Genomic DNA, 14251 nt, shown 5'->3' with positions numbered 1-14251 from the left:
CTCTCTCTCTCTCTCTGTGTGTGTGTGTCTCTCATGAATAAATAAATAAAATCTTAAAACAAAAGCTTTAAAAATGTTATAAATAAATAAATATTGATTTTTGGAGTATTTTATGATAAAATATATAACTATTTAAGACAGGTATGCTGTTGCATTTCAAGACCTAGTATAAATCTTGCTCACAAATAAGTCTTATTTTATCATTCTTCTAAACACTCAGTACTATCCCTTCACAACCTCAGCTCTTCCATAATAGTTTCTAACTGGCAAATCCATCCAAAAACTTCAGTGAAACTGTTTCCTAAATAACTTAAATTGTATCACTCTTGATGCTCACAAATTTTTACCAAATTCTGTGCCTAGAGAGACATAAATAACATTAGCATGTTTCAAGACTATCACTTATGGTTTCCTCTACCTTAAATATTCACCAATTTTGTCTGTATCGCGGGCATACTGCCTTTTACTTTGTATAGCTGTCAAAATATAAGTGTATTCTCCCTCACGGAGCATTCTTGTTGTTCACGGCCCTCATTTATTACATTAGAGATTGGCTTCATACACCTAATAGTCATATACCCCAGGTGAGGGTTATAAATCCTTCTCAATGATAGGATTCTGCAATTTTTGAAATTCTGAGTTTCTGCTCTGCCATCAGATACCCAATGAAATGTGCCCTAGATTCTAAACACATATATCAATTCCTAACTCTATACTTTTCTTCCTTTTCCTCAGCTGCATTACTGAATTTTACCAAGAGGTGGCACACTACAAACACAAACCTCTAAATTCCAAAATTTAAAGTCAGGTAAAGTAAAAACTAACTATAATCACAGAATGTTAGCACTAGAAAGAAACTTTTTTAAAAAGACTTTATTTATTTGGAGAGAGGAGGCGATAGAAAGAGCAAGTGAGTGGGCAGGGCAGAGGGAGAGGGATAGAGAATCTTAAGCAGGCCCCAGCCCATGCAGGACAAATCTCACAACCTTGAAATCATGGCCTGAATGAATTGAAATCATGAGTCCAATGCTTAACTGAGTGAGCCACACAGACACCCCAGTCCTAGAAAGAAACTTAAAGATCCCTCTGTGGTCTTCAGTGAAATTGAAACTTGAAGATCCCTCTGTGGTCTCCAGTGAAATTCTGGAGTCAGAGTAACCTGTTAGAACTATAGCTTCGTGCTATTCATGCAATCTTAAGCAAATTTCTGAGCTTTTGAACTAATAATAATACTTACATTACAATGTTGCTCTAAAGATAAAACAAAATGATCCATGGAAGGTGCTTCAGCATAATGCCTGAGACATTGTCAAATCTCAATAATGCTTCAAAATTCCATATTCTGTCTTTCAGCAATAAGGTGCACATATATTATAAATAAACTTTCTAACGTACTTTATTCTTTCCATAAGTCAGTACCAGCATATCCTTCCTGCCTAGATGCTAATGACAAAAAATTAGGGGGGAAAATTAAAAATTGCTTTTAAAATTCTATTTCAGGGGATCCCTGGGTGGCTCAGTGGTTTTGGCGCCTGTCTTCGGCCCAGGGCGTGATCCTGGAGACCCAGGATCGGGTGCCACATCGGGCTCCTTGCATGGAGCCTGCTTCTCCCTCTGCCTGTGTCTCTGCCTCTCTCTCTGTGTCTCTCATGAATAAATAAATAAAATCTTTTTAATAAATAAATAAATAAATAAAATTATATTTCAAGGTAATGTGAAAATCAGTCTACTTTTACAACTGAATACTAAGAGTCTACATATTAAAATTAGAAAGGAGCTGCCAGCTATGTTGGTTCTACTAGACTAACCCTCCCACAGATAACCCACCATAAACTCCGGACAAAATAAAAACAAAGGGAAGCCTGGGTGGCTCAGCAGTTTGGCGTCGCCTTGGGCCCAGGGCCTGACCCTGGAGACCCAGGATGGAGTCCCGCGTTGGGCTCCCTACATGGAGCCTACTTCTCCCTCTGCCTGTGTCTCTGCCTCTCTCTCTCTCTCATGAATAAACAAATAAAATCTTTAAAAAAAAATAAAAAATAAAATAACAAAAAACAACTAATTAACCATACTAAAGACAAAAAGCAGGCAGAAATTAACTGGCGTCTATACTTTTAATTAAAGAACAGAACTAGATGAGTTTCTCATTTTTTAAGGCTTTTTGCCTGATAACAATCCTGCTCCACACTACTTAACAACTAAAAACTTCAACAGAAATCCCAGTCTTACTGGCTTAAAAAACCGAAATACAAAGTCCAAGGTGACAAAGCAGCTATAAAGGGATGGGAAAAGGCCTTTCTTTAAAGGAGAAAGTCACATAAAGGGTATCCTAAATACTGCATAGTAACTCTGCTCAAATCTCTAGCAGACCCATAAAGTATGTACATATGGCAGTCCAATTAAGAATAAAATAACTGAACAGACACTTTTGCTACCCACAGGAGACAAGAGTATGGAATTTTATTATAGTCAAGTGAATCAACTACTATCTTAGTCTGCTCTGACTGCCATAGCATATACCATAAGCTAGGTGGCTTAAACAACCAAAATTTACTTTTTTTAGTTACAGAAACTATAATCCAAGATGAATGTGCCAAGAGAGTCAGCATCTGGTAAAAGCTCTCTCCTTGGGTTGCAGATAGCTGTCTTACCGTATTCTTCACATGGTAGAGAGAACAAGCTCTCTGTTGTTTCTTTTTATAAGGGCCCTACGCCCATGACCATCTAACCTAATTACCTCCCAAAGACCCCCAACTCCAAGTGCCATCACACTGGAGGTTAGGGCTTCAACAAAGAATTCGGGGGCATTGGGGCACCTGGGTGGCTAGTCAGTTGAGTGTCTCCCTTCGGCTCGAATTGCGATCCCAGAATCCTGGGATGGAGCCCCATGCCGGGCTTTCTGCTCAGTTGAGAGCCCGTTTCTTCCTCACTCTCTGCCTGCCACTTCCCATTTGTGCTCACTCACTCTCTGTCAAATAAATAGTTAAAATCTTAAAAAAAAAAAAAAATTCGGAGGCAACATAAACAGAAGTTCCTAACAACTCCGTTAAGAAGAATCAAGTCTTCAGAGAACTATAACAGAATGTAGAGTTATAAGATATTCATACATATATATATAAGATATTCAGTGTCTATAATACAATTCAAAATTACTAGACTTAAAAAACAGGAAAATGTGACACATACTCAAAAGGAAAAGAAAAATCAAAAAGGAGTCTATATATTAATAAAATGTATATACTTTAAAAATTGACAAAGGCATCTGGGTGGCATAGTCAGTTGTGTCTAACTCTTGGTTTTGGCTCAGACTGTGATCTCAGGATTATGAGAAGCAGCCCACACTGGGATCCATGCTTACCATGGAGCCAGCTTGAGACTCTTGCCCTTTCCTTCTGCCCTCCCCTCAAATAAATACAAAAAATATTTTAAAAAATTAAATGAAATTACAAACATAGAAATTTTGAGTTATGTGAAAAATTTGTACATAGGTCAATACACGTGCCAACATTGGCACAGACAGTGACAAAAATTAAGACTAGCCCAAAGCAAAATGTTGAAACAGACTGGCACTCTGACTTCCTCTGGCACAGACCAACTCATTTGACCTTCTGGCACTCTTACAGGCCCTTACTTTAGAATTTTGTTCTTTCTCTTAATTAGCTGCCAACTACTTAACTAGTAATTAGGAACTGTTGATAATTCAGATGTGAACCCTCTGGAGGGTCTTAAAGACACTATTGAAAAGCCTCTGTGGAGGGATGCCTGGGTGGCTCAGCAGTTGAGCATCTGCCTTAGCCTCAGGGTATGATCCCAGAGTACCAGGATCAAGTCAAGCATCAGACTCCCTGTGTGGAGCCTGCTTCTCCCTCTGCCTATGTCTCTGCCTCTCTCTCTCTCTCTCTCTCTCATGAATGAATAAATAAATAAACGACCCCCCCCAAAAAAAAAAGCCTCTGTGGAATAAGTCAAATTTTATGTTTTAAAAAATTAAACTGAATCAAATTCATACCATAACTATGTTTGTAAAGAGAGTCCAACTACATCCAACCTTATTTTCTGTTTTGCTTTCCTGGTGACCTCATAGATATTGATATTGCTACCTTGGTTGTGTAACACCCCAATATTGCCCTTGATTTGTGGGATAGAAAATATTTAATAAAGTAAAGTGTGTGGAGATGCGTGGGTGGCTTAGCGGTTAAGTGTCTGCCTTCAGCCCAGGGCGTGATCTTGGGAGTCCCAGGATTGAGTCCCACATTGGGCTCCCTGCATGGAGCCTGCTTCTCCCTCTGCCTATGTCTCTGCCTCTCTGTGTCTCTCATGAATAAATAAAATCTTTAAAAAACGGGGTGGGGGGGAAGAAAAGTGTGCAGTTGCATTATGCCATACCTAGGACCCTAAGATACTAAATAACTGAAGCTAACAAACAGAACAATGGCATAATTCACTTGGAAACAGAAACTTGCCTTTAAGGACACTTGGGTGTGTGATGGAGAAAGCAATACAAATCAGGAGAAAATATGAATTATTTACTCTTTGTATATAACTATTACACTACATCCAAAAATGAATACTAGATGGACTAAAGTTGAAATGTATAAGCCAAACTTTAAAATTTCTACAAAAAAAAATGGGGTGCCTGGGTGGCTCAGCAGGTTAAGCATCTGCCTTTGGCTCAGGTCATGATCTCATTGTCCTGGAATTGAGCCTGGTGTTGGGCTCTCTGCTCAGTAGGGAGTCTGTTTCTCCTTCTCCCTCTCCCCTGCTCATGCTGTCTTGCTCTCTCTCAAATAAATAAATAAAATCTTAAAAAAAAAAAAAAAAACTTTAAAAGAACTTCTACCAAAAAAAAAAAAAAATTAGAATAACTTTATGACCTCAGGAAAAGAAAAGACATGTGCTATAAAGAAAACAATGATGGGGGCAGCCCCAGTAGCCCAGGGCGTGATCCTGGAGACCCGGGATTGAGTCCCACGTTGTCGGGCTCCCTGCATGGAGCCTGCTTCTCCCTCTGCCTATGTCTCTGCCTCTCTCTCTGTGCCTCTCATGAATGAATAAATAAAATCTTAAAAAAAAAGAAGAAGAAAGAAAGAAAGAAAGAAAGAAAGAAAGAAAGAAAGAAAGAAAGAAAGAGAAAAGAAAGAAAAGAAAAGAAAAAAAAAGAAAAGAAAAGAAAAGAAAAGAAAAGAAAAGAAAAGAAAGAAAGAAAAGAAAAGAAAAGAAAAGAAAAGAAGAAAACAATGATGGGATGCCTGCTGACTCAGGCAAGAATGTGAGAATCTTGACCTTGTGGCTGTGAGTTCAAGCCTCAAGGTATGGAAATTACTAAATAAATAAAACTTAAAAGAAAAAAAAAAACAAGAAAATACTGATAAATTATACTAAATTAAAAACCAATGTACATCAACAATCTAAAAAATAAGTAAATCACGTACAATTAGTCAAGTGAAAAATCAAAAAGCTATACACTGGAGGGATGCCTGGGTGGCTCAGCAGTTTTGCCTTCGCCTCAGGGTGTGATCCCGAGGTCTGGGATTAAGTCCCGCGTGGGGCTCCCTGCAAGGAGCCTGCTTCTCCCTCTGCCTATATCTCTGCCTCTCTCTGTGTCTCTCATGAATAAATAAATAAAATCTTTAAAAAAAAACAAAAAAAACCTATATGCTGGAGAAAATATTTGCAGCTCATAAACTACCCCACCCCCCCAAGAATAGTATTCAGGATAAAGAACTACAAGTAAATAAATAAGAAGATAATCCAACAGAAAACTGAGCAAAGGTTATAAACAGGCAATTCACCAGAAAGGAGGGAACCACAGCCAAAACCCATAGCCCAAAATATTCAGTATTAGTAGTCAGTGACAGGCAAATTAAAACAACGAGGGAACTATTTCACATTCATGAGTCTGGCAAAATAAAACAACTCAATAGATGAAGTATGGCAAAGACGAAATAAATATAACTGAAAATTGAAATAACTGAGAATTCTCATATACTTTATAGGGAATATACACCATACACTTTGACAACGTCTATAAAGTTGAAGATGCACATATCCTATGATTTAGCAGTTCTACTTCCAGATATATGCATCCTAGAAAAATTCTCACACTTGTACATAAGATGATACATACAAGAATGCTGCACCACTATTTGTAAAAAACTGGAAATAATCAAAATACCCAATAACAGTAAAATGGACAATAAATAATATTCATATAATGGAATAATGTACAGCAGTAAAAAAAGGGTGAGCTAAAAAGCTACTCTAAGCAAACCCAATGAGGCTGTCTTATAGAGAAGTAGTAATGTTAATTTTCAATGGAAATAAAGACAAAGAAAAATAAATCAAAGGCATGAGCTAGACCTTACATGTATTATTAAGATGAATAAATATCTAAAACTTAATGTTGATTAAAAAAACCAACAAAGGGGACACCAGGGTGGCTCAGTGGTTGAGCATCTGCCTTTGGCTCAGGGCATGATCCTGGAGTTCTGGGATCAAGTCCTACATCGGGATCCTTACATGGAGCCTGCTTCTCTCTGTGAAACCAACAAAGTCCATAAAAAGTCCATATATATATATAAAACATAAATACCCAAAGCCACTATGTATTATATATATTCTCTTTATATAGACATGTGTGTGTGTATATATATATATATATATATTTAGAACACTACAAAAGCATGCAAAGGAACAACAGGATAATAGTTATGTCTGCAGAAGAAGAAAGTGGAATGGGATTTTGATGGAGTACATGTGAGGTTTCAATTTTATCTGTAATATTTTATTTCTAAAGCCATGTGGCAGGAACATGGATGCTATTATATTATCATCACACTTTCATCTATCTGAATTCTATAACAAAAATTACCAAATAATTCAAATTATATACATTTATTTTATTTTTATTTTTTAAAGATTTTATTTATTTATTCATGATAGACATAGAGAGAGAGAGAGAGGCAGAGACACAGGCAGAGGGAGAAGCAGGCTCCATGCCGGGAGCCTGACGTGGGACTCGATCCCGAGACTCCAGGATTGCGCCCTGGGCCAAAGGCAGGCACTAAACCGCTGAGCCACCCAGGGATCCCCAATAAATGACTTTTCCAACTACTAAGGATCCCCTCTGACTAGTAAGTCTCTGTACTTTGTCAAAATACAACGTATATAACTGAACTGTGAATAATCATAAGATTATTACATAGAAATTTGGTAATAAAGGAAATTCTAAGTTTTATAGGATTTGAAAACATGGTATATAAATTTTTTTAGGGTAATACTTTTTTTTAATGACTTTTTAACTTAACATAACACTGGCCATCTTAGATCTCACAAATATATATGCCTCTCAATATCAAGGTCCTTCTCCAAGTGCCTAATTTGGTGAGTTAATACCTACTCTATCCACCTAGTGGCTTTAGGACCTTTGGTGAACGATTTTTGCTTCTGTTCCTTACAAATGGAGGAAAAAACAATCTACTTCACAGAATTTTCTTGAGAGTATCAATATGCAATGATATATGTAAAAGCATTTAAAACAATGACCACAGCTAAATATTAATACATATTGGCTAATACTTTGAAAAATATGTCTAAAGCCTATTACAAACTTTTCTTATTAATCAAGAGTACCTTCTGGGTATTAGTATTATATACTATATTCTCTAAGATAAGGAAGACCAATGGTTCGCATACTAAAGGGTGAATTATAGCCCTATCTTTCCAGTCTAGTTAATGTTTCTTGAGTCTTATAATAATAGTCTGCTTCTCAGGTAACTTTCCTTCTGTTCATTCTCAATGTCCTACTGAACTGTCAGAGGAAAACAGTAACTAAACCTATTAAATTTCACTTTGTACATATTTTCAATCTGTGAACTCTGGGCTCAAGGTTGCTATATTCCCAATAATGGCGTAACTCAAGTTCTTTTCTTTCCATGAGGAGCTAGATCTCCCCACAAGTTGTGGTTTCCAGCAGTCTGGTAGCTAAACAGTTGAGATGTTAAATTATCAACATGTTTTCATGATGCAAGGAGAGAAAAAAAGTGTTTTACAAACTTCAGTCCTAGTATTGCTCCCAAGATCAAGTAGAAGAAAGATTACCATCTGCTTTTTACAGGGAACATAACAGTAGTGCTCGTCAAAGAGTATGATTTGGCAAAGATGCTTACATGAAGAGCCAGGTCTACCAACTTCAAAAAAATTGCTTACCTCCATACATCAAAATTTCTTCAACAAGGTTCTAAAATCTTTAGTCAAGAAACTAAACACAGATTCCCCCAAAAGATCCAGAGTAATTTCCCAAATCCAATTTGAACTGAACCAAAGGATCAACAAAATAACAAAGTATTAGCTTAACTCAAATTTGGAACAATCATTTTTATTTTTTTTTAATTTTTTTTTTATTTATTTAAGATAGTAAAAGCAGAGAGAGAGAGAGGCAGAGACACAGGCAGAGGGAGAAGCAGGCTCCATGCACCAGGAGCCCGACGTGGGACTCGATCCCGGGTCTCCAGGACCGCTCCCTGGGCCAAAGGCAGGCGCCAGGACCGCTGCGCCACCCAGGGATCCCCAGAAACAATCATTTTTAAAGATAAACCAGAAGAGGTCCAATTTTCCAAGTCAAAGATTTCATCCATATTCAAACTAATCTAATAGTTGCAAAGCTCCTTCTAAAAGTGACATATACCTAAGTTATTTTATATCAACTCATGTAAGTAATTCAATTCAAATCCCCACAGATAATCAAATATTGCTCATTCTAAACTAATCTCAACTATTCTGAATTTGGGTACCTCTAGGTACTCAAACTTAAAACAGGCACTTAATGGCCCTGGTGGCTCAATCATTTAAGCATCTGACTCTTGATTTCAGCTCTGGTCATGAACTTAGGGTCATGGGATCCAGCCCCACATCAGGTCTGCACTCAGCAGGGGGTCCCTGTTTGGAACTCTCTCCCTTTCCCTCTCCCTCTGCTCCTGCACCCAACTCCTGCACACTGTCTCTTAGATAAATAAATCTTTTTTAAAAAAAAGAAGAAAAGCACGCACTTAAGGAACAGTCACTTAAAAAAAAAAACTGTAAAATTTAATCATATGCTGAAAAGTTCCTCAAATAAGAGGAGGGGAGCCTGAGTGGCTCACTTAATGTCCAACTCTTCATTTCCACTCAAATGATCAAACCCCACATAGGTTCTACACTGGACATGGAGTCTGTTTGACTCTCCTTTTCCCTCTCCCCCACTCACGCTCTCTAAACAAAACACAAAACAAAGACAAAAAATAAGGGGAAAGAGAAACCTAGAATGAAGTAATAGATCAATGACAATAATCAGTGGCTACTACTAAAACTATTATGTAAATGTCTGACCAAGAACTTCACAACTAAAACATCAGGCAGCTAACACCACCGCTGGTCAATCTCAACATGAAAGAAAGAAAAGGAAATAAAGAAAGAAAAGAAAAGAAAAGAAAAGAAAAGAAAAGAAAGAAAGAAAAGAAAGAAAGAAAGAAAGAAAGAAAGAAAGAAAGAAAGAAAGAAAGAAAGAAAGAAAGAGAAAGAAAGAAGAAAGAAAGAAAGAAAGAAAGAAAGAAAGAAAGAAAGAAAGAGAGAAAGAAAGAAAGAAAATAAAGAAAAAGAAAAACAACCAGAAAGCATGTGCTTCTTAATGTGATGCAATACAAGATACATACCACGACCTGTGAAGTACTCTTGCCAAAATATCATACTACAATCTGATCAAGTCTTTAGATTAACCACAGGAAATAGAGGAGAAACAAGTTACATCATGCTATATGGATGCATCCAACAAAATCCAAACTGTGGCTAATTCTATAGGGCAAATGATCTTGATTTTTCTCATTAAATAAATAGTAATAGTAAATGACAAGACAAAAAAAAGAGGGGTTACTAGAGACTGAAAGACTTAGCAGATACTGTATGGAATTCTTTGAATCCTGATTTAAATAAACCAACTGAAGAAAAATATGAAACAATCAGGGAAATATGCCGAATATTTAATAATATTTAAAATTACTAATTTTTCAGGTGTGCTAGTAGCAGTGTAGATGTGTTAAGAATCCTTGTCTTTTCGGAAATATATGCAATGAAGTATTTATAAATGAAATATGTCTGAGATTGTCTTTTAAGTTTTCCATCTGAGGAGTAATGGGAGAAATAAGAGAAGACACAAAATACACATTTCAAACTGTCAAAGTGGTCATGGATGTATCATGATTCATTCTTCTATTATATTTCTGTATGTGTGAAATCTCCCATATTAGAATGTTAAAGAGAGAATATCAGAGCACAAGGCCAAAAATATCTGATTGGTGGAACTCTCAAACTTTTGCAACTGCTTGCACTTAAACAGCCCTTCATTTAAAAATCAAAACCCAAAATGTGCATTTTAAGTATTTCCTTTTAAGAATTACATTTGCATATTTTAATGACTTCAACTATAACTGACATTTGCCAACACACACACACTTTACTCCACAAAAGTAACCAAGTTCTGAATAATATTCTAACTCCTAAACATCTCAATCTGTTCCTTCTACTACTTCTTTGTTTCACACCCTTGATATTTGGTCAGAGTCTTGCTGTAGCCTCCTCCTTAGGGTCTCTCTTTTCAATTTAAACACATACCATTTACCCTCCATAATGTTTTTTAAAGTAGATTCCTAACATCTCCTGTACGAAATCCAAACTTCTTTTCATGACATACATTGCCCTAAGAACATATAATCCTTGGAACGCCTGGGTGGCTCAATCGGCTGAGGGTCCAACTCTTGGTTTTAGATCAGGTCATGATCTTGGGGTTGTTAGATCTAGCCCTGCATCAGGCTCTGCAATCAGCAGGGGAGTTTGAGATTCTCTCCCTCTCCATCCTCGGCCCTCCCCTCACGCATGCACACGCACTCTCTCTCTCCAATAAATCAAGAAAGAAAAAGAAAGAAAGAAAGAAAGAAAGAAAGAAAGAAAGAAAGAAAGAAAGAAAGAAAGAAAGAAAGAAAGAAAGAAAGAAAGAAAGAAAGAAAGAAAGAAAGAAAAAAGAAAAGAAAAGAAAAGAAAGAAATCATCTTGTTCTTATCAGTCTCAGAAATACTCCCACCAGTATCCCATATCATTCCATACTCTACTCGTTCCCAACTACATAAAGTACTTGTACAGTAGTTCCCAGAATAAACTAAGGATGTTCTTCTTTTCTAAAGCTCAAGTTCCCTTGGACTAAAACCAATTCAATGTCCCTTCTATTTCCAGATTAATTCCAAATCCTAATGACACTGTAAGACTCACCTCTACTATCAGCTTTTGTGCAAACCCACCCAGACTTTCTTTACTCTCCTGATTATTCCATATTTTTAAAGTAATCTATGTAATAGTATCACAGTATCCTTCTGGCATTTGCCTATCTTGCCTTTACTGCCTTTCAAAACTACTAAGTACCAGTGTCTGCAATAGAAGAGACACTAAATGTTTGTTTTATGATGTATGCACCTTCCACTGACAACTAGATCTATGTAAGCTGTTTGAAAGTGGAAAACACTTTCTACACATTATTTGTCACTCCAATGCCTATCACAGTGCTTAGAATATGTTAAACATTAAATAAGTGATACCAAATGAGTAAAACAAATATTTCTATAGCCATGGTAGACAGTTTTGTACAAAATTTGATTGCACTCCAGTTTTTAAACTTGTGCTTTTGGTGTGGTTTGTTTTGTTTTTTTGGTTGGTTGGTTGACTAATTGAAGCTTCAAATTTTGTAGGCATTCTTTTAGTGTCAAAGAAAAAACTGATTACCAGAAGCAATTTTTTTTTTTTAAGATTTATGGATTTATTTGAGAGAGAGTGTGTGTGAGCTGGGGAGGGACAGAGAGAGGGAGACAAGCAGAATCCCCCCTGAGTGGGGAGCCCCACACAGGGCTTGAACCCAGGTCTCTGTGCCAAAATCAAGAGTCAGACTCTCAACCAACTGAGCCACCCAGGTGCCCCTCAAGAAGCAAACACTTTAAATAAGTTTACAGTAAAAATTATAAATTATACAGTGCAGATAACATGTTTTGATGAACTTTTAGGTCACAGTGTTGACCTAAAATTGAGTGAGATTTTCTCCCTGTAGAATCAACAGGATTGCTAGCATGTACAACCAACACTGAGTTCATACTGTGTTCCACAGATAGTGCACAATTTATGTACACAAACATATTGAGGGGGGAATATCTGCTATTAAAAAAAACTGGACATGAATGAAAAGACAGCAGAAACAGGAGAAACTCATACCATATCTTAATTGTTGAAGGTTGGGTTTCAAAGCATGTAGGCAGCAAAACATCAAGAGGCTGGATTTAAGAAGAGCATCTGAAGTAAGACTAAGAAATTAGAGACTTTTACTAGAAAGTCATTAGAAACAAAGTTGTCTGGCTTGAAGATGATGAATCATCTTGATTTCCAGTTTCTAGGTGTCTAAAAATGTTTTTCGAAATGTTGAAATGCTATGTTGATAATGCTGAATGCTGAAATGCTGAAAAGCCCTAGACACATCACTGAAGAGTCAGTATTAATGGTTTCCTTTTTCCATTAAAAAGACAGTGATTCAACTCCCCCCCCCCAAAAAAAAAACAACAGATTCTCTTAAAACCCATTTAAGTAATAAATTTAAAAATCTGGTGTCGGTAAGCCTTCCTTAAAATCAAGGAAAAAAAGTAAAATGATGCTTTTATTGAGTTTACATTGCTATCGAAGGTGGCAAATAGTGTAAGTTGCGCTATTTATTCAAAGTATAACTACATTCGTGGTTTCACTTTTGTATGGCACTTGAATTCACTTCTGGAGAAAAAAGTAAACCTGCCAGACTCCAGCAGAGGGAGAGATGTTCGCACGGAACCTATCAGGTTCGGACAGCAGAAAAACACTCCTCGCTCTTCAGGTCCCCGATCTAAAATTACTTTCTTTGTAAGAAATCTTCAAATGTGATTCCCGGCCTTAACAACAACAAAAAGTTCCATTAAAAGCTGCAATGCACCGAATCCCTCTCGCCACTCCGCATCGTGGGTTTAAAACACGACCGACCCGACCCTTCTTCTCTAAGGCAACGGACGAGGTAGCTGGACATAAATCCAGACGCACATCGCCTGGGTACCTACCTACAGCAACGCCCCAATAAAGGTCCTTAATTCTTGCTAAAGAGAAGTGGAAACCAGACCGACCGTCAGAATCGTCAAAGCCCTCGTCTGTTGGTCCCAAAAGGAAAACGTACCTGTGGAGTATCCACTGCGCAGCAAACAAGGCACAGCTCCAAACCCGTGTCCTCTGTCCCTTTTTTTGTTCCCTCCCAGCCCTCCTTCCCTTTCCAAGCAGAACTTGAGCAGAGCCTTTGGCTCCCTTATCTGCCAGCAACTGGCGCCAGGAAGAGCGCGCTCCCGGGAGATGCGGCGCTCGGAGGCTGAGCGCTGCGGCTGGCGCGCTGCGGCCGCTCGGCTCCCGCAGGGACTCGCGGCTCGCGCCTCGGCCGCCTCGAGGGGCCCTCGCGGGAGCCAGGTCTCAGCTCCGGGGATTCCCGCGGCGAGCGGTCGCGCCAGGCTTGCTACCTGCTTCCTGCCCCTCACCCCCGAGCCAACTGCACTCCCGTCCCGCCGGGACGAGTCCGGAAGCCTCAAGGCAATTCGGGGCTCCGTCGCCCCAGGAAGCACGGCTCCGGACGCACCGTGGCCGGGCAGGTCCTGCCCCTTCCCCGCCCGCAACCCCCAGGGCCATTCCCCCGCCGGGGCCTGCGTGGGTCCAGTACCATTCTCCTCACGGGGCGGACTCCGGAAGGGCAGCAACTCCACCTCCTCCTCCTCCGCGGCCTGTAGCCATCTATCGGGAAGCGTCTCCGGAGGCGGCAGCAGAGGCCGCCGGACGAGGACAGCCCAGGGAAACCTTCTCAGAACTAACTCAGCTCCGGCGCTAGCAGCAGAAGCTGAGTCTTTCATAATTGTGCGACCAACTCCTCCGGGTGACTGGCCACAGGGACGCGCCCGCGCCCGCCTCCGCCGGCGACGGGGCTGGAGACGGACCACGTGAGGGGCGCGTCGTGTGCGTCGCCGCCCGCGGGCTGGGTCACGTGAAGGGCGCGCGCTCCCTCCCTCCCAGGCCGCCTCCCTGCGCGCCGCGCGCGCACGCGCCGGGCAAGGTGCCCCCACCTACCGCTACCACCTACCGCTACCACCTACCAGCGCGGGGTTCCCGTGCAGGGCTCTCGGTCGGACACCTG

At 39.4% G+C, this 14251-nt stretch overlaps 1 protein-coding gene across 3 annotated transcripts in view; it reads right to left on the bottom strand.

Annotated features, from left to right (window-relative positions):
* TRPM7 (transient receptor potential cation channel subfamily M member 7) overlaps window positions 1-13914 on the bottom strand; it is a 119825-nt gene extending 105911 nt beyond the window's left edge. For 2 of the 3 annotated variants that reach the window (XM_055319774.1, XM_055319776.1), the window contains exon 1: window positions 13784-13914. In XM_055319774.1, the coding sequence (XP_055175749.1) occupies window positions 13784-13786 (3 nt within the window). In that variant the 5' untranslated portion in view covers window positions 13787-13914. Of the gene's footprint in view, window positions 1-12279; window positions 12298-13783 lie in introns of those variants that run through there. The other variant, XM_055319775.1, reaches the window with a different exon arrangement.
* Between the last annotated feature and the right edge of the window lie 337 nt (window positions 13915-14251).

Source organism: Nyctereutes procyonoides, unplaced genomic scaffold (genome assembly GCF_905146905.1).
Source record: "Nyctereutes procyonoides isolate TBG_1078 unplaced genomic scaffold, NYPRO_anot_genome, whole genome shotgun sequence".
NCBI classification, from domain to species: domain Eukaryota; kingdom Metazoa; phylum Chordata; class Mammalia; order Carnivora; family Canidae; genus Nyctereutes; species Nyctereutes procyonoides.
This window is presented reverse-complemented; position numbering and strand designations above follow the sequence as displayed.